A 19,540-nucleotide genomic window follows, 5' to 3' on the forward strand; every position below is an offset into this window, starting at 1 on the left:
CATGTTGACAATAAATTTGGACAGAAAAAAAAATGACTTTCGTTAAAATCGACAAAAGGAATTCCTGTACACGATTTATTTCTATTTCTGTATATAGTAAGTGATTTATTTGTTACAAAAGCAGGTGTCTTGCATGTTGTTGTTGATCCAATTGAGATATCTCGTGACTCTCGTGTAAACCCCTGGATATCCGGGCCTCCCACAGCCGAGGCCCCACGACACAATCCCTGAAACGAAGAAACCCCTCCATTAAGTTTGCGAACACGAGCAAAAAGTTTTGAAGCCATAACTCGATAAGACGAATACTTACCGACTATTTCAAACTTATCACCTTCCTGCACGAGTAGGGGACCCCCGCTGTCCCCCTGACAGGAGTCCATCCTCCCTCTACCAGCGCAAATCATGTTATCAGTGATACGACTAGCTTTGTACTTCATCCTCTTGCACTGGTCGATCGTGAGGATCGGCACCTTAACTTCGCGCACCTCTCCCGCAAGCATTCCGCCCTCCATGGTGCGACCCCATCCAACGACGATGCCCTCCTTACCAGCTGGCTCCGTTGATGATGCTGGGAGACAGATGGGTTTTATCGTCTTGGAGAATTTAACTGGTTTCCGAAGCTTCAGCAGGGCCACGTCGTGATCGTAAGAGTTTATGTCGAAATTCCTGTGGCGAACTATTGCACTGACAGCACGCATCACAGACACCGCCTCGGTGTTGATCAGCTGATCGTGATCACCAAGGATGATCCGAATCTTTGATCGCTGTAACCTGGAAGGAATCAATAGCAAGTTGTTTGAATAGCCTCATGATGATTCCTGTCATGGCTTCCATGAAGTTTTGAAAGGTCTCTATCAATGAGTGAATTAATGAAGATTATCAAGTGAATCATACCTTCGGACACAATGGGCAGCGGTGAGGACGTAGTCATTCGTCAAGAGACTTCCGCCGCAGTGAAATCGACCTTCATACACCAAACGTGCTACCCAAGGGTAACGATGCGGTGCTGATGCTTGACCACCCACAATTCGATTCTCCTGATTATACACTCCGCACTCTAGAAACCAGGATAATCATCAAGCCGTGATTGATTGAGGATTATGTGATGTCATACCACAACTGCAATTCCGAATTCTTTGCTCGTTGCTCTCGCTGGCGGCACCGCCCGTGATGTCGATGCCGAATATCTCATCGAAGAGGAATTTACCGGAGCGGTTCCTCGGAGAGGTCTGCAACATTCAAGGACTCCATCAATGAAAAAAAAACAATAGATAAATCGATATAAATAAATCTGGCGCGGTTGACTCGCAAAATGCCTGAAGTCATCGACTAGTGAAAGTGCGACTGATACGAGTGTCAAGGTCTCACAGACCACCATCAGCTGCTATCAGTGCATCATGACTGTCACGCACACAAGACACTCACCGATGATCTTGACATTGACTGCGTAATCACAAAGGTCACATTGCATATTAGCTCGACTTACACCGAAGATTCTGGTGTCGCTCTCGATCCGGTGTGGCCGAATGAATCCGTAGACCAGCAAACACTGACAGCAAAATGCCAGAACAATAACCGAAGACCACCTCATGATAATCCCACAGCACTTGAACTAAATGACGATGAACTCTTACTATCAAAAATCTGTCTTATCCTGACTCAGCACTCTGCCCTCCCGTCTTTCGCGCGTCATATCTCAACGCCTGAGAGCCACAACGTACTTCATAATTTAATGGCTAATGATTTCGCGATGATCAATTTTGATTTTTGCTTTATTTATTCAAGGAGAACCCAGTGACATCGACGAGAAGAACTCCAGAAGCTTTCACCGGTCTCATAAACTCGCGCGATACTAATGATTGAAGTGAGCAGACGTGTGCTCGCACACCCGAAGAAAGTTCTCTCACCAGCTGGATGCCAGCCCCAGCTCGTCTCCCTTTCAGCCACTTACCAGTGAGTTTGCATTAATTAAGTATCATTAACATGCAGAAATGGATAAAACCAGGAGGAATCACTTTCTAACGCGGCTAGATACCGTAAAGCGGCAACTGTTGATCGAGAATATGGATTTTTACCATTCCTACAACGAAGTTGAGGCGTAAACCTACTTATCTTGTCACCGAGCTTCCCCACCTTGAGTAAAAATTCGAAACTCCATTTCGTAATAATCATGGGGGGAGATTTCTCTCACCAAAAACACAGGGGAATTCACCGGTGCCAAGGGGTTCGGGGATTGAGTCATTTTATTGTTGGCGCTCTCTGTGTTTATTATCTGCTTGTGACAATTGTTATAAGCTGCTAGTTAACTATTTCGCTCAGAGTTTCTCGGAATTGTGATACGAAATCGCTGACGAGAGGTGTTCTTACATCATTACGTGGATTTTTGTTCAATTTGTCTGGTTTTTGTTGGATGGAATGCTCGGATATGCCTTACAGTCGTGATATTTCCGTTTGAACTGAGGTATTGTGCGTAACGGTTCGATGGTTTCACTAACCTACATTCGCCCGTCGAAAGCAAAACGTTTTCTGTCGAGTGACCCGATTACCATTACTCATATCTGTGCATCGTGAGACATCACGTGATGATTCGATCTCATCAATTAGGTTCGAGGGGAGATTTATTCAGTAGTCAAGTGGAAAAGTGAAATAAGAAGAATTCAAAATTTTTCTTCATTATCGGTTTACCGGGGAAACGGTCGATTTACGATGGAAACGTCAGAGGAATTTTTCGTATCTCATTTGATTTTCGAGAGAAAAGATTTTTTTATATTTTTTGGTGAATCAATTTATTGATAATTGATAGCTAATGATCAAACACATAATCACAGTATCTCCATTCCTTCTCCCGTTATTCTAAACTTATGAGTTAAATGAGACTAGATTGTCATGAATATCGAAATTTTAAGAGCTGGGGGTGTGGATCTAGGGGTAGGAATTATAGTTGACCAGGGGATGGACAGATGCACTCGTCTTCCAATTGATCTCTCAGCCATCCCAGGTAGTTCGTCAATTTTGTATAGACACCAGGATACCTCGGCTGGGCGCAACCATGTCCGAAGGACGTAAGTCCGATTATTTCGAGATGTCCCCCAGGTGCCTGTGCCAACAGAGGACCTCCAGAGTCGCCCTGTGGAAATTGAAAAAAAATTATTGGGACTGAGTCCGGAGACTTTTCTAATTTCTTTTTTCTCATACTCCACAAGAATCTCGTTCTCCCTCGAGATAGCCAGCGCAGAACATGTTCTCAGTGAGACGAGACTCTGGGTAACTTGACTCGGCGCATTCCTCGTCGGAGAGGACAGGCACCTGAACTTTTCGGAGGTACTGGCTGGTCTCTCCGTCTTGAAGGGTTCGCCCCCAACCGATTGTCGTGGCCAGAGAGCCCGTGTAATCGATAGCCCCTGAACAATTACGAAACATCAGATAATTTTTCATTCAATGTGAATGATTAATCATTGTCAATTGCAAAAAAAAAAATCAATTATGGATTTACGGTTTTCTGGGAGACAAGCCGTTTTTACACGTCCATCTAATGCCACTGGCCTGTCCAACTCGATAACAGCGACGTCATTATTCAGAGTGAAGCCGTTGTAATCGTCTGGTACACTCCAACTCTTGATTCTTCGTCTGACAACGTACGGGCCTCTGCTCGTGATATCAGTGATACCCAGGTACAACGTGAACTCTCGACTGTCGAATCTGTGAATTATTTTGATGTGGATAAGTACCAGCTGTCAATGAGAACTGGGCTAGACTAATTTACTTGACTAAGCAGTGAGCTGCGGTAAGGACGTGACGCCTTGTAATTAAACTTCCTCCACAGTGGAATTCACCAGCTTTGGTCAGTCCAACAATGTAGGGAAATTCTTGGGAACTTGTGACATCCCCTCCGACTATTCTCTGCCTCCTACCCCCTCCGCAAACTGCAATCGTAACGCAATAATTTTTTCATCACAAATTAATCCACTCTGTATTTCAATTTCGTAATTGATAATCGGGTCAATTATTTTATGAAAGTCAAGTCTTTTTCGTCAGATTAAATTGCCTCGGTAATTTTTTTCTGACCCGACTTTGGATTCCGCAGAATGAGAAATTTCTCAAATACAATGACTCACCACAATCACTGCAAAACTCGGGACTTTTGGGATAAGCAATAGGAGCTGGATTGCCCTCACTATCACTGTCCTCATCAATGGTGCTATCCTCATCAATAGACTGCCTGCTAGTCGCGTTGAATGATCCTGAGCCACTGGACCCCGTGGACCCAACTTTTCCATAACGTCCCTACAATAAAAACAAAAAAGTTTTTCCCTCGAATTTTTCCAATTACCCCATGAAAACTTACCAAACTCGGTAGGGCCCAAACTTGTACGAGACTGGCCCACCAGATAACCCCAGCACACACCATAACAGCTGGTACCACAGCCATAATAAATCACCAGAGACTTGGAAAAAATCGACGTCAACTCGAGGAGTCCAACGACCGGGCCACCGATACCCTTCAACTTGCGTTGACGATTGCAAAGTGGACGTGCCAGACTGTTTTGCCGTTTTATAGTAAATTATAACTAATAAACTGTAGTTGCTGGTGGGGCGTCACCTTGGCCGGTGCGTTTGCATTGGCAGATGTGCCGCCAGGCCTTTAAATCATTCTTGTCCCCAGCCATTACCACCCAACGTTTGTACTACACCGTGGAATCATATGGATCGGCTTCGAGACGTGTTGCAATACTCCAGCCAATGTTATTCGAGGATAAATTCACTCAGTAACACGAACATTGTCAATCCCACAATGGTATCCCCTGCTGATACCCGCCCTCCCACGCATTAATCAACGGATTTTTCGCGGAACCCCCGCGTCACCATTTCGTAACCGAAAACGAAAGTTGCTCCCTGCGATGATCACTGCATCTCCACTTTCTTCTCCACTGTCTTCTCCACGTGTCTCATCAATCTCATCTTCAATTTGTCATCATCTCGGTGATGACAATGAAGTACATTCTAGCTGCTCCTTGCGACATCTTCGACCTTGTGCCATTGACGATGATCCACATCCTGAGGTAATAAAATAAATCCATTATCGATGAAGGATTTGCCATCTGGCTTAGCACAGTGCAATCAGGTCGGCGTTAATCTGTCGGTTGCCCTTGAGCAGGAGACAATCACCCTCCTTCGAGTTCCTGGAAGATTCTCAGTCGACCGGTAACCAATTACTTCTCTGATAAAGAAAAAAATCAGAGAAATGGACGTCGGCTGTTTAAAAAAATATCTGAATTCGATGATTCCATAATTTGACCCTGACGAAAGATAAATCAAGGCTTCACCGATAAAAGAATCTCCATTTAGGCTCCAACTCGTCATGGAAATAAGACAATGGGGCAAATCGCGACGCACTGTTGACACCCGCATGAGGGTGCTGTGACCCATATACCTTGACCCACTGTCAATTACGGATTCACAGGTACATCGGTCCACGGCGATAGCCCAGTAGCCAGTCTCCACGAAAAACAAGCAAATCCTTATCACCTATCCTTATCTCTCTCGAAATCCCACTCGTCACGATAAGAGTTCCAAATAATTCTCGGAATATAATTTTGGGAAAAACACATTTGGCTGTAAGAAAATATTCTCCTCGCCAATTAATTAATTACATCCCTGATAATTGCCCCCTCGCATTGAATTAGCAACTGAATTTTTTGACCTGAGCCTTGATTTCCTCATATGTGTGTCATCCGAGTGAACCAGGTCAGCGCGATATTTCGGAATTGACAAAAAGAAAATATATCCGCTTGCCCGAGGAGTGATAAGGAAATAATTTGCGCATGTCTTAGATATTTATCTCGAGCAAGCGGTGCTCAGGTATTTGATCACGTGCTGATAACACTTGGTTAAACGACTTCATATTAAACATGAGGGTCGAGTGAGGGGGGTAAACCTGAATTAAAATACTGCTAGCCTAAATTTTCACTTGGTTGTACTCGTTTGTCCGCTATTCCGTATAAATAACGATGTGGTATCGATGAAGAAGGCTTGTGTGAAAGTGACCGTCGAAGTGAATAGTCCGCGGTACATCGGGTATTGCAAGTACTAGTGCGTGTGTTCATTGATTAAATATGAAGAGAACAATAACAGTGTGGGGATTGCTGATGGAATTGATATCAACCTCTGGATTATTCGTGGATGGACAAATTCCTGGAGTCCGATCACCCCTGGTGATTCCAGAGGACGTCTGGGCAGTGATCCTGAAGCAATCGGCATTGCCAAATTTTGGGGAACACCTGTCGCTGAATTCGAAGGTGACCTCTCCATTATCACCAGGAGCATTGCCCTGATAACCCTCTAACAGTGACACTCATCTAACACCTTGACCTGCTTCCGTATCTTAACGATGAATTGAAGTTATTTTGGCAGTTTGAGTTCATTAGCTTGGGCTAATTCCACAGGATGTGATTCCCGGACTGAGTGGTGATAAGTTTGAAGAGGGATTTGTAGACAATCCTTTATTGTCTGAAGGTGAATTGGCACACCCACCAGATTGGTCTGTTGATAAGAATGGGGGAAAACCACATGTTGAATGGAGACCTCATGATGATAGAAATTCAACGACAACGAGACCTAAACAAGAGATCATTGATCCGAGGGGAAATGCCACAAGTCAGACGAACGCAGGATCTGATGTCCCTGATAAAAATTTTATCGACTGGGTGCTCAATCCCTTCACAACCACAACGACGAAAGCCACACCAGTTGCGCCTGAGGATTGTCCAGCATGCCGTATGTATCAGGATATTCCCGGATTTTTCCCAATTCTCAGATTTTTGATAAATCGATTTATTCCTCAGAGTGCGGCTTGTCGGCACCTCCAAATCGAATAGTCGGTGGTGCCGAGGCCCAAATGGCTAAATACCCGTGGGTCGTCTACCTGACGTACAACAATAAATTCTACTGTGCAGCATCGATAATCAGTGATCGTTATGTGCTGACCGCAGCACATTGCGTCGATCGGTAATATAATCAATTGAATTGATTCGATTAATTGCTATCTCTCAGGATAAATTTGAATGTTAATTATTATTGGTCGACGTGACTTCTGCATCGACAGCTTCAACAAGAATCAGATGAGGGTAGTAGTCGGTGCTCACAACCGGAGTGATACTTCGGAGACGATGACGTATCGAGTGGCGGATATTATTAAGCATGGGAGTTATTCCACAGCAAACTACAACAATGATATCGCCCTCATCAAGATAGATGGGAGGATAGTGTTTAAGGGGCCGATGAGGCCCGTCTGTTTGTCGGACAGGGGTTGGTATTAATGGAGGCAGACAAAACAATGGATTGCCCTAATAAATATCGTTTTAGGACCGACATACGCTGGATGGCAAGGCATAGTCACCGGTTGGGGTGCTACTGTCGAATCCGGAAGCACTTCTAATACTCTGCAGGAAGTGGCAGTGCCCATCATGACCAATGCTGCTTGTCGGGCCACCAAATACCCTGCAAGGAAAATAACCGAGAATATGATGTGCGCTGGGTATCCCGAGGGGGGACAGGACTCGTGTCAAGTAGATCACCGATTTATTATAATAAAAAAAAAATTCATTACAATTAATTAATATTAAATTAGATCGTGAAGAATTCTGAATTCCGGATATTTTTAGGGAGACAGTGGTGGCCCTCTCCACGTGCTCGATGGCAAGACCTACAAAGTGGTGGGTGTGTATCGATTTTTTCTTTTCTCGAGTGAGCATTTTTGGGTAATTCAATTGGTATTCATGCTCTTATCATTTCAGGAATAGTCTCGTGGGGCGAGGGTTGCGCCGCACCAGGATATCCTGGTGTTTACGCACGAGTCAATCGATACATAACGTGGATAGAGTTCAGAACCAAAGATTCGTGTCGGTGTTTAAGCGACAATTAATTCAGAGGATGTAATTTGGATCGATGGTTGATTGTGATGGGCTTGTAATTAATGTACACAATACTTTGAAAGCTCAACAGTTTTATTTATTTCGGTTTGTCAGTTCAGGCTGCTGTTTGAAGGCACATTCTGGAGATGATACATTTGATTTATTGTGCTGGTATAGTGGAGTGATTGATTTTGTGATTTATTGCTCAGGCCTCTGGGAGTTGAATCGATGGAATGGCTTTCGGTCCAGTTATCGATGGTACTGCTGTGCTCTCGTAGAGCCAATATGTCTCCATCTTGCCTTTACCCTTCAAATAAAATATGATACAGTCGAAAGGGGAAGAACCGACACGGTTCGTTATTTATTATTTTTTTTTATGACTTTTGACGCTCACCTTGACCGAGACAATCCCACGTGATTCTGTGCGATAAAGTTCGGGTGATAAAAGGGCTTTAGTCGCCGGAGATATGTGGATTTTCCCTGGCTGCAATAATAAAGTGAATTTCATTGAAGATAATGCAAAAAGGGGGGGTATATTTGAAAATATATTAAAAAAAGACTAACTAAACTAGTTGTCTGCATTCTGGATGCCGTATTGACAGTGTCCCCGAAGAAACAATATCGGGGTAATTTGAGGCCAACAATCCCAGCGACAGCAGGTCCGGAGTGTATCCCTGGAGAGAGAAAGAAAAACCTCGGAAGTAATAAAGGCCCATGACCCACACATGTCCCCCGAAATCATCGGACCTACAGCTTTTCATTTCCCGGTCAACTGCTCACCTATCCGAATTTGTATAGCGACGCCAGAAGGTAATTGAAGGGAGCGCACCCGTGTGATGAGCTGCAGCGAGACGTCAGCAATATTCCTGGCATGATTCTTAGTACGATCAGGTGCTCCACTGGCAGCCATGTATACACGTCCAACAGTCTCGACCTAGAGTAATGAATTATTCAACATTCCGTGTTCCACACACGTAATTGCACCCTCGACCAGTCAAAACCATCAAACGGTGACAACGGTAATTACTACACCTTGTAAACTTTGAACTCGTCCATGAGACTATCAAAGAACGTGAAGACAGCGTTCATCGATGAGACAATGTCCATTGCTTCTTCAATAGTTGACGAATCGAAGTCGCACAGCTCGCAGAATAAAACTGTGATAGACTCGAAGGACTGGAACAAAAAAAAAAGTCAATTGTCTCCCTATTTTTTTAAACTCTCAAAACAGAGACCAATTATTTTTCCATTACCTCACACGTGCTGAGAGGACTCACACCAGCTCTCAATCGATCTGCCACAGTTTGTGGTATCATCGTGTACAGCAGTTCTTCACTTCTGTTTTTCCAACGATCCAAGAGTGCATAACTATTCTCAAGCTCCTCCGATCTCTGCTCCTCCCGTTCAAACATCATCTCCAGCCTGAAATTGTAAGAGCATTTGGCGAATAATTTCCAAATAATTTATTGAATACTCCGTTCTACAACGAAACAATTATCGGATGAAATTGAGATGAATCTCAGATAACTCCACAAACATTAACAATTTATGTTGATGAGTGAAATTGAGTGGAGTATTTTTCAATTAGAATACCTGCCGCAATGCTGCCAGCCGGTGAGCACCATCTCCCGGCTCAATCCGTGGGGGTTCAGATCGTTGAGATAGATTCCCATATCTCCCAACTCGTCGAGGCTATTTATTCTGTGAACCAGTGATTTATTGTCTCTCAAATTAATTGTCCGTTGGTGGAAGGGAATTGATTGTATTAATTATTATTCTCACAAAGGGCTGCAGAGGAAGATTATCGCTTTTATATCCTCGAGATATCTCATTTGACCCTTCAACAAAATACTCCTGGATACGTAACTGCCTCTGTCCAATTTTACGGGGAGAATTTCAGCGTCCGTTTCCGGTTTTTTTGAATGATTTTCGTTGAATCGGATCAATTCCAATTCGAACATCACGGAGTGCAGGAAACGCACCTGAATGATAGATAAATGAAGTGAAGAATATTATTTCCTGTGAAGAGACGGATCGAGAATTAATTAATTAATGATTTACGTTAGCCCAGGTGAATGATATCCCCTTGGGTCTGTGAAGCTTGAAGACCTCAGTCATTTGCCTATTTAATATTGAACACGATCCACCCCAGGCCTGCACCAACTTCTCACCCGCGCCCAACAACTTCATATCCGGGTTCATCACGACCCCAAAAGGAAACAGCCGGAGGAGCAGGGTACAGCAAAATGGTGATAACTCCGGACCCACTGATGTTTTTATTCGATTCACTTTGGCGATCTACAAAATGATAACCATACGCGCATAAATCTCTCGATAAATTGGTTATTTTATTTTTTAAAGAATATTTGTAGAATATTCCGTTTAGTGAATTAATCATTCAAGCGTCGACTCACGTAATCGCGATTATCGAAGTCTATCCTGAATTTCACCATGACACTCCTCGCTCCAGGATTATCGTCCGTCGTTTCTAATACACGAATGTCAAGACTAGTTTCGTAGAGATCTTTGGCTATTTGGAAAAGCTGACCTGTGATTGGAAAGACCGGAGGGTTTATTAGACGTGGTTTGGGAATTTTTGCGAATGATTCGAGTGATAGAATATATTTAATGGATTTTCTCGAGGGAAAATAGTTAATGAATTATTCACTCCGAGTAGAGATTTTCATCTAATGCTCACTCATGAAATACTGGGTGAATCCCTTCCTGGTGCTCGTATAAACGAGGACAACCCCATGAGGATCCACGTGGGTTATGTACATGGAAGGGCTCTTCATTTTTGGGTAGGTGAATCTCATTTGCATGTGGATGTTGTCGACACTCTGCAGGAATTCACAGAAATAACGACCAGTGGCTTTGATCATACGGTCGTACCTGCCAGCGTGAAAGATGTTCTTGATTTCTTTTTTTTAAACCAATCGTAATCGTAATGAGTGATAGTTACCCGAGATTACTGAAGAATCTGACAAAACACTTTCCAAAGAATCCCATCATATTATTCTCCGAGTCTCCAATTTTTTTCGCCAGTGCCTTTGCTAAATTCGGCATTAAACTATCTGGATATGTTTGCCGAGTGGTGAATACTGTGTTCTTGGCACCCACTTCTTGGAGAATGTCCAGCCATATCCTTTCGCCGTACTCCAGCTGGAGAAATAAGATGGAGACTGTTTTTATAGGTTTTTTGACGAGTCATTATTGGTGGTGACGGGGTGAATTGCTTTTCTCCGTTAAAGTTTTGTTCTCTCAGCGATAATGGGAATCAACAGATTTACCCTGTTCTCATCTTCTCCGAATTTTTTGCTCACTCGATTTATTATTTTTTGCTGGAGAAATCCACTAGGGGCCGGGATAAATCATTACTCTTTCAATATTTCTCATTACACTCTAAAATTCAATCCGCAAATAATAATGATTATTAATTGATAGGGCAATCAAATATATTACTGAATAAAAAATATCGAACGGTCAAGAAAAAATCAATTGCTCACAGTCACGGTATCAATTTCAATCGGCCAGCTGTGTCAATCGCCAATTTTCCATCGTCATCTAATCTCAATAATAATTCCACCATTGAGTAATTAAACATTCAAATGTATTTCATGCACGCTCCATTGACGCAATACCCCCGTCCACTGTTTCACATCAATGTCTTCTCATTCTCTATTTTTATTTTCGGATAAAAAGAACAGAACAAAAAAATTCAACGAAATACGGAATAAACGGAAGTATTATTGATCACCGTGGATTCGCATACAAATAATAAATTTAATTGGATGCACGATTGTTTATAGTCGCAGGTGGTGCGTGACTGAAATCCACAAAAAGTCGTATGTCATTTTATTATTCTTTAATTGAATTTTTTCAAGAGCGAATGGAGCGTTCGTTGGACGTTCCAATCGTCAATTTTCCCCATTCTATACTTAATTTCGAATGGAAATTGCCTGTCGTCACCCTAATTAGAGTTGTTACAACTCCAGGTTAACGATCTCTCGATAAAAATAAAAATAAACAAAAAAATTCCACCATTTCCCCTGGGTTATCACCGAGCGGTCGAGACAAATCTCCAATAATCATAATTTTCCAGTTTCTCTATTTTTACATAGACCGGCTCATATTTTATCATTAATCCACATTTGTGTCCTAAGACCATTTTTTTGGGAGATGATCATGAATCACAGAAGGGGAGAAACTTTCATGAATTTATGTTATATTATTTCATTTCTATCAAGTCCACCCTTGACTCTACCTTTTCCCTCCTGGAGGGTTTCACTGACCTGCACGAAGTGCTGGACGCTTTCCAGAAGCATTCCATACATTTTCCAGTCTCTGTTCTTCTTCCAACTCCAGGTTCCAGGTGCCAGGCTCCAGGTTCCACAGAACGTTCACCAATTGATTTACCCCCGCGAGAATAATCAATTCATTTTTTATCCATTCCAATTGCCCACCCCCACAGGACCAGTCGCACTTGGATTCCCATTGAAGTGTTGCGTTTAAAATTTATATTTTACGTGTTCGAGGGTTGACTGGAGGGTTGAGGTACCAGAGCCCCGATGTTCACACGCTGGAGGCGCGAGGAACTTTGAGTTGTCTTGAGCTCTGGTGAGCACAAGGGTGGCTGATCCCGCGCGTTATTATACCACTCCAAAGTCGTGGATACGTATGCCGCGTGCGCGAGGTGCGTAATGATAATGACGGCTCATTAATCCCGAAGGTTTTATATTATGTACGTGAGACCTCTAGTCTTCCCAAACACTTGTGGAGGAGAACCGATAAAAACAGCCCTTCCCCCTCGTTTCACCCCCTCTCCTTCAATCATTACTAATTACTAATCTATGTTGTTTTTTAAATCGCTTAATTTTCGGATGTTTAATTTTTTTTAATTTCACATTTGAAATTGAGAGGAATCCGATAATTGAAGCGGGAAAGATGAATTTATTTCTGAGTTATGGCAACTCGAAATTAATATGAGATAGAAAATTCTGAAAATCGTGTAATAATTTTAATATTTTAATATAATTTAAAAATCCGATAAATATCGGCGATTGAGCTCTTAGCGATAGAGTAGAATTGAAAAGGCAAGAGTCTGACTACTGATAAGTCAGAAAATTGTGTTATCAACTGCCGAAGAGATTTATTTTTAATTCATCGGCAATCGATAAATAATTTCTCTTTTTTCACCTCCAGCAAATGAACAATTCCTAATTAATCCTCTCTCAATTGAATTGCCGAACAATCCGATATCCCCCATATTATTATAATAATAATTATTATTATGGATATAATTTTTTTATTATGATTATTACGGCTTAGAATAATATTATTTATTCGTTTCAACAAAGAATCATTGTGTGACATCAACATATATTTCCTTTCAGGTCACCTGATACCAAACATCTCTAGCCGGAAGGTACAGGTGCACCAGAGGTGAGTAAAAATTTTTCTCATGCATGAATTTTCCGAGAATACCGTAACAGTCGTACCATATCAAGGAATCCTCCCGGCGAAACACAAAGACGTACAGCATGAAGGACTGAGGATCTCCTCCGGCCAATCACAAATAATTCCTCTCCCCAAGAAACCCACGGAGTCGTTGAATTTTTATTTTCATTTCCACCTCCATTTTCCATATCATTTTTATCGTGTCCCATACCTCACCCGAACGATCATAATTTTTCAATGGAAAAAATCGGAGCAAGATGTCGCCAAGCTCGAAGGGGTTGCCACCCCACCCCCAGCCCTCCCAGACCCCCCACCAAAGAGATAAACCCTGTTGAATGAAAAATCACGAGTGAATCAAGTCAAGCGTGTGTGGAGGGAATATCCCGTTCAATCGAGGAGCTATTGATATTTGGCTTGAGATACACGATCGTTGTGAGGCGTGATCGATTACTGCCGGTGATTACCCAGGAGTTGATTGAAATTGCAGACGATTAGGAGGTACATTATATCGATCTGATGATGATTGACATCTCCCGACAAGTGTCTAACAGTTAAATCAAGTAGAAATTTATATTGAATTATAATCGTATCAACTCGACGGAACTTGAAATTTCGGGAATAATTCAAGCGATATATTGAATGAATTTGAATAATTTTTAAATTATTGATTTGACCCCATCGGAGGGCTCATGTCCTGGGGCACCCCAACGCGTCAAGAACCGAGAGTTCTCAATACAAATTCAACAGAAAGTTGAAAATCGTCTTGCGTCGTTCGTTGGGAAGATAAACTCGCGAGATAAACTAGGGAAGGTCTCCCTCGAGCTAGGCGAGGAAGAGGCAAGCCGGAAAATGGGAGGGTGTGAGGGTGTAAGAGTGAGGACTAGGGTGGAACCGCGGCGTGCACTGTTTCTGTGTCACATTTACCCATTTTCCTCTTGGGTCTCCTTCACACTGTACACCTCCTCCACCTACTTCATGGTACCCTCTACTTTACTTTGTCATTTCTCCCCGCACCCCTCACGCCACTTTAATCGTGCATATAAACTTTCTTGGGGGAAAATTCACGACTTGTGCGAGACACCGCGTCACACTGTCAACTTAAAAATTACTGAAATTTACGGATAATTGCACGCGATTCGATTTTATTATTGTCGTCTGGCTTTTTCGATCCACGATCGATATCCTATAGATCGATTTTTTCATTTTTCGGTATCAAGTGAGGAGGGTACGTAATTTATGGACATTATTTCGAGTTGATAAATTATTTGACGATCTGTAGTTCATAAACATTTATCGAATAATAGCCGATTCAATCCGATTCGAATAATCGATAATTTTAGGCTGATGGAAATAGTCTACTTTCGTTTGATTAGCATGAATCAATGTCTCTGGTAATGGTTAATGTAAAGTTTGGCGCAAGTACTATTTGTTATTTGTAAAACGATGAATTTCGGAATATCCAACGGGCTGCGAACTTGTCGGTCGTAAACATGGAGCATCGATTATCGTAATTGGCGATGGTGTTGGCTAGCCTCTCTGTTCCTCCGTACCCTTTCATTCGATCGCCCCACCTCCCCAGTCTCCACCCAATGAACGAATCGTGGTCACACCAGGGAAATTCATGGTAGTTCGATCACCGAATAATCCATTAACAACTTTGACCAAATTCAGTGTTCGCAACAATATTACTGGGTTGAAACTTCAGCATTCTGGTGCGTTTGGGAGAGAATTTTTCAGAAATCCACTGAATTTTTGCTTTAATCAATGGACTCATTGACAGTCACGTAATTCTAAAGGTCTTCCTGCGTGGAGTATCGTATCCATTCAGTTTTTAATTAACTGAAACTTTTTGGCATCGAGAAAAAAAAAAATTGTTTTCCGGGTCGTACAGTTTTTACAGATTTTTTCACTTGAACCTAGTGAAAATAAAAACTTTCTTTTCTCTTTGTAATAATTCCTTGATCATTCAATCATCGACACTCTATTGAATTTTCAAATAATTACCGCAGCATTCTCAATTGTTAAATGTATTTTGTTAATTAATAATTTTCTACTTCCCTGTCCTCGTTATTGGAGGTATAACTTTTATTTTTCCTCTCGGAATGGTCAATTTATAATTCAATTATTCGCAATGTGTGCACACTTTCAGAGTCCCGGTTTTGCTGGAATTTTATTAATTACAGTTTGACGTGGTTCTCGCAATAAATAAACTCCACATGAACAATATTCCATAATGAACTTCATAATGAGCCCTCACCTGTCTAAAAACTATTTACAGAGTTAACGTGGCGATTCATTCACGAAATATCTTCAATCGTGTTGCTCATTCAATAATTAATCAAAATCTCGACTGCCTATCCATCATTTCACGCCTCTAGTTCTCCCTCACCAGAACACCACGTGTCACTAATAAATAGAACGAATAGAACAAGTCCAATTGATGTCTCTCAATGTCAGAGATGAAATCAATCAAATTACACCAGTTCAAATCACCTCCAAATCCACTCTTACCTCATCTTCAAGCCATCCCAATTTTTATCAATAAAAAAAAACTCCAGACAAATGATAAAAATTCTGTCAACAGAATTTATAGTCTCAAACAAGTGCAATGGAAGCGAGAATTTAAGTGGAAATTTCGCGTATAGATTTTATGGATTCAGTTGTCTCAAGTATATTTACTTGGCAGAAAGTATTATTTATCTTGAAATTGATGCCATCGACAGGAGAATCCGTCGTCTATTTTCAATTCTCGGAAATAAAAATACAACTCGGTAGCATCGGTCAGCATTACTTGTCGTCATTTGAAAGATGAATGAGGATGAGTTTGGAGTTTTTCTCCGACGAAATCTGCAGACTCCATAGAATCAAGGCATCTGAGCGTAACCTCACGCCCTCCCCCACCCATTACCCACCTCTTAAGACTGTTTTCCCCGGAACATTGTAGATTCCCTGGAATATTTTTGCTGAGTAATCTATCAGCATTACAAATACCCACAACTACACGTCTAAGAGTCAATCGTTGCGCGGTACAACCCCGCGAATTATCTGATAAATTCAAATCACTCAGATTATTAATTGATTTTTCATCAATCATATTAAAAATAGTCTTTGATGAAATATTAAAAATATTCTCAAATAGTGTCTGCCTCGTCTCATTACTGAATATTCGAAAGATCCAATTAACGGATTTCCTTTCCGTCTTTTGGTCTATCGACGATAGAATTGAAACTTCAGACGATCCGTTGTTGCCAGAGCCACAAAGGATTGTCATTTCTCTAACATAGCCCGAGGACACAGTGCCTTAGTTTCTTCGGTAAGCGGCAAAAGGAAGTACCTGAAAAGCAGATGGAACTATACCGCGAGGATAACGACGCCCTCTCCGAAAATCATCATCCCCATTTGGTGTGCTCTTTATTTTTCTAATTCAATTTCCCCCCTTCACAATTTTCTCGACGTACCTCCCATCGCCATCTTTTACCGCACGTACGCCTGATAATTTCAGGCACTGGGCTCTTACCTTTTATTTCTTCCATTCGTTCTCTCAACTGCAAGAAGGATACGTGCACCATCATCCATTGTTACAACGGTGGAACGTAAATCGATGCGACAAGCTCGAGGTAAACCGGAAGCATCCGGAGTCCTTGATGGTCAGTATTTCCACCTCTTTCTATTCTCACTTCTCCACTTTTCTTTCCATTCACGTGGACTCTGGCATCTCTGCGTGTAACTTTTCCGATGATTTTTTACCCTCTATTTGTTTCCATCGGGCTTTCTCTTCGTATCAACGAAAAATAAAAAAAATCCTCCGGATGGATTCCGTCTAGACACAAATAGCCGGGGCTGGACAATCCTCGACTTCAGGGAAACCCTGCCAACTCGTTTCTTCACCGGAAGAAATTCATCAGGAGTTTTCAATCATTTGAGTCGTTATTGTTCGAGACCTGGTTTTTCTCTTCTACTAATTGCACACAGAGGCGAGATGGGACTATTCACCGGTGAAATCGAGTGAAATCGTATAGTGTCGTTGAAATAAAAAATTACTAGCCCCTAGGGATGAGTATTAATAATTTTTAGGGATACGACCACTGAAATTTCAATGAATTGTCAATTTTTCCTTGAGGTAGAGGTTCAGGATTGAAGGGAAAGCGAAATAATTACAATGAATTCCAACAGAATTCTCTTGTGAACTCGATGAATTCAATTAGCTGGAGCTGCATCACCTTCCGAATTACTTATCCCAAGTCTTCTCGAGGGTAGAGCGATACATCATTCCAAGCCATAAGGGAGACATACTGGATCACCATGCGGTTACCCTTCCCCGTCTTCACCACTTTCACCTCCTCTCTCATCAGAAAATCACTAGGTGCGCAGTTTCAACCCGAAAACCACGAAAGACCGGTATGGAAGGGTCGACAACCCAGAAGCCTCAAACGCTAATCCACAAAAGTTAACGTTTCCGCTTTTGACGTCAGCAACTTTTCAGTAATTGAATTCCACCGCCTGTCCTTGTAGTCTTTCAAACCTCGGAATATCTCAAGTTCTCGGGAGACATTCTCCACCCCGGATGAGATTAAAAGACGAGGATAATTGTGCTTGTCATATAAACCATTATATTTCGAGACATTTTATCGCTCTTTTACTTCACTGCTCGGAGATTAAAGTCTCATACTAATTATTTACCCTAAAAATAACGCAAATCCATTGTTTTCTGTCTATATTATTCAATTGAAATTGAAACGGAAATTTATCAATGGTAACTCTGTTGAAAAAAATGGCAAAAAGTTGGGCAACGGTGCGCACGGTGAATTATTACAGTTGAATGGGAGAATTTTATTGTCAGACCCTTCGTGGCATCAAAAAATACTCTCCCCCGATGGTCTTGTCACACTGACACGGCCGCGGTCGAGAGAAATGCACTGCATTATGAGTGAAAATTTTATAACCTCGGAAAAAAACGGATAATGGAAAAAATTGTCTAGTACGTAGGAAAAATTTCATCCTCCGGTAATGTGTGGGCACATCCTGAGGTCTTTGACGGGTCATTCGTTGTCCTTGTGACTGCATTGTCCGGGTTCAGTCTACCCGTTAGTACGAAGATAGGAGAACGAGGTCGATCCGTTTGCCAAATGAACACTAGTTTATACTCCCAGTTGGTAATATTTTTTTTCCCGGGCAAACAGCGATGAAAAAAATAAAAATAAAAAACACTTTGCCTCAAAGATAATGCAGAAAAATCAGTGCAGAAGCCCCTGAAAGGCGTGTACAATCATAAAAAAAAATTCCACCCCAACTTTCACTTGAATTTATTCTCAATCTCCACATGCTCACGAGCAATAATATCCTATAAATAAAAAATAATGTGAAACTTGGCTTTTCCATTAGTGGTTGCATGCTCCTCATTGTTATCCAGATAACTGTCTAAATACTTGATTACTCTCTCTTTTTTTGCTATTCTCGGCACTTCAATAGCTTACATCTCCCGGGAATAATTTGTGGGATAAAAGTTGGTGGGAAAAAGTTTTCTATCACCCGAAAACTGAACTCTCGCTGTGAACCCGTTGCTTAATCCAAAAGTTTTACTTTAAGCATGGAGTGATTTTTTTACCTCTCTCCGGCTCTATTGCTTCTGAATAGAACTTTTGAAACGGTCTCCCAACAAAGTTAACCCCCTTCCCAGCTTCATCAATGGCACCGAATTTCCGGAGTTTCGGTGGATGAAACATTTCTTAATTGATAAATAATTCAGTATTTTTTTCGGCGAAATCCTCCCTCCCACGAATTACTATACGGTAATTCGATAAAAATTTTCAATCCAGTCGACGAACTAATAAATTAATGGACTCTATAAATTTTCAGTTTCAATTCTGAATTTATTAATCAAATAATTTATTTCCTCTTTATTTTCTCTGCACTCAGAGAAACAGGATGACATGATATTTGCCAACGCTGAAAGCGCACCATGTCGATATCAATTACATAATTTAATTCCCCCGTGCACATACTCCCCGAAACAATAAACAAATAAAAATGGAGAGAAGTAAAAAAAAAGTATGTGACGCAACAATATATTCCCGGGGATACATCAGGTGGATGAAAAACGATCTTCGATATTTTCTCGTCTAGGGTAACTCTCGGATAGGGACAACGAAAAGCAGCTGTTACCGCTGCGGGCT

The 19,540-nt window shown here is 41.7% G+C and overlaps 3 protein-coding genes across 4 annotated transcripts; 1 reads left to right on the forward strand and 2 right to left on the reverse strand.

Annotated features, from left to right (window-relative positions):
* Positions 1-68: 68 nt before the first annotated feature.
* Positions 69-2,503, reverse strand: LOC105265914 (trypsin-1). 2 transcript variants are annotated; one of them, XM_011303729.1, is made up of 5 exons: positions 1,487-2,503; positions 1,115-1,229; positions 895-1,057; positions 311-771; positions 69-227 (listed from the first exon to the last, which is right to left on the reverse strand). In XM_011303729.1, the coding sequence occupies exons 1-5, from the start codon at positions 1,589-1,591 to the stop codon at positions 106-108; spliced, it is 966 nt and encodes a 321-aa protein (XP_011302031.1). In that variant the 5' UTR covers positions 1,592-2,503; the 3' UTR covers positions 69-105. The 2 variants fall into 2 exon arrangements, with proteins under 2 accessions (XP_011302031.1, XP_011302032.1); XM_011303730.1 differs by having other exon boundaries at positions 1,426-1,514.
* A 310-nt stretch (positions 2,504-2,813) lies between these two features.
* Positions 2,814-12,574, reverse strand: LOC105265979 (soluble guanylate cyclase 89Db). Its single transcript, XM_011303840.1, has 19 exons — positions 12,203-12,574; positions 10,873-11,072; positions 10,609-10,802; positions 10,325-10,458; positions 9,972-10,208; positions 9,693-9,892; positions 9,504-9,611; positions 9,164-9,332; positions 8,943-9,086; positions 8,691-8,844; positions 8,475-8,584; positions 8,305-8,394; positions 8,122-8,217; positions 4,346-4,432; positions 4,116-4,284; positions 3,764-3,923; positions 3,494-3,699; positions 3,196-3,401; positions 2,814-3,127 (listed from the first exon to the last, which is right to left on the reverse strand). The coding sequence occupies exons 1-19, from the start codon at positions 12,242-12,244 to the stop codon at positions 2,936-2,938; spliced, it is 2,898 nt and encodes a 965-aa protein (XP_011302142.1). The 5' UTR covers positions 12,245-12,574; the 3' UTR covers positions 2,814-2,935.
* On the forward strand, positions 6,024-8,113 carry LOC105265913 (trypsin-1-like). The gene is made up of 7 exons (XM_011303728.1): positions 6,024-6,296; positions 6,444-6,774; positions 6,843-7,005; positions 7,103-7,305; positions 7,363-7,565; positions 7,662-7,716; positions 7,794-8,113. Exons 1-7 carry the CDS (start codon positions 6,114-6,116, stop codon positions 7,919-7,921), a joined length of 1,266 nt encoding a protein of 421 aa, XP_011302030.1. The 5' UTR covers positions 6,024-6,113; the 3' UTR covers positions 7,922-8,113.
* Positions 12,575-19,540: the final 6,966 nt, after the last annotated feature.

The sequence above is a fragment of the Fopius arisanus genome, unplaced genomic scaffold (genome assembly GCF_000806365.1).
Source record: "Fopius arisanus strain USDA-PBARC FA_bdor unplaced genomic scaffold, ASM80636v1 scaffold00033, whole genome shotgun sequence".
Lineage (NCBI taxonomy): Eukaryota > Metazoa > Arthropoda > Insecta > Hymenoptera > Braconidae > Fopius > Fopius arisanus.

Coding starts and splice junctions, on each gene's coding strand:
- LOC105265914 (XM_011303729.1), bottom strand. CDS start 1,591: ATGAGGTGGTCTTCGGTTATTGTTCTGGCATTTTGCTGTCAGTGTTTG. Junction 1,230..1,486: donor GCGACACCAGAATCTTCGGT/GTAAGTCGAGCT, acceptor TGAATGTTGCAG/ACCTCTCCGAGGAACCGCTC. Junction 772..894: donor GCTGCCCATTGTGTCCGAAG/GTATGATTCACT, acceptor GATTCCTTCCAG/GTTACAGCGATCAAAGATTC.
- LOC105265979 (XM_011303840.1), bottom strand. CDS start 12,244: ATGTATGGAATGCTTCTGGAAAGCGTCCAGCACTTCGTGCAG. Junction 10,209..10,324: donor ACTTCGATAATCGCGATTAC/GTGAGTCGACGC, acceptor ATCATTTTGTAG/ATCGCCAAAGTGAATCGAAT. Junction 3,700..3,763: donor GCAGCTCACTGCTTAGTCAA/GTAAATTAGTCT, acceptor AATAATTCACAG/ATTCGACAGTCGAGAGTTCA.
- LOC105265913 (XM_011303728.1), top strand. CDS start 6,114: ATGAAGAGAACAATAACAGTGTGGGGATTGCTGATGGAATTGATATCA. Junction 6,297..6,443: donor ACCTGTCGCTGAATTCGAAG/GTGACCTCTCCA, acceptor CTAATTCCACAG/GATGTGATTCCCGGACTGAG. Junction 7,717..7,793: donor CAAGACCTACAAAGTGGTGG/GTGTGTATCGAT, acceptor TTATCATTTCAG/GAATAGTCTCGTGGGGCGAG.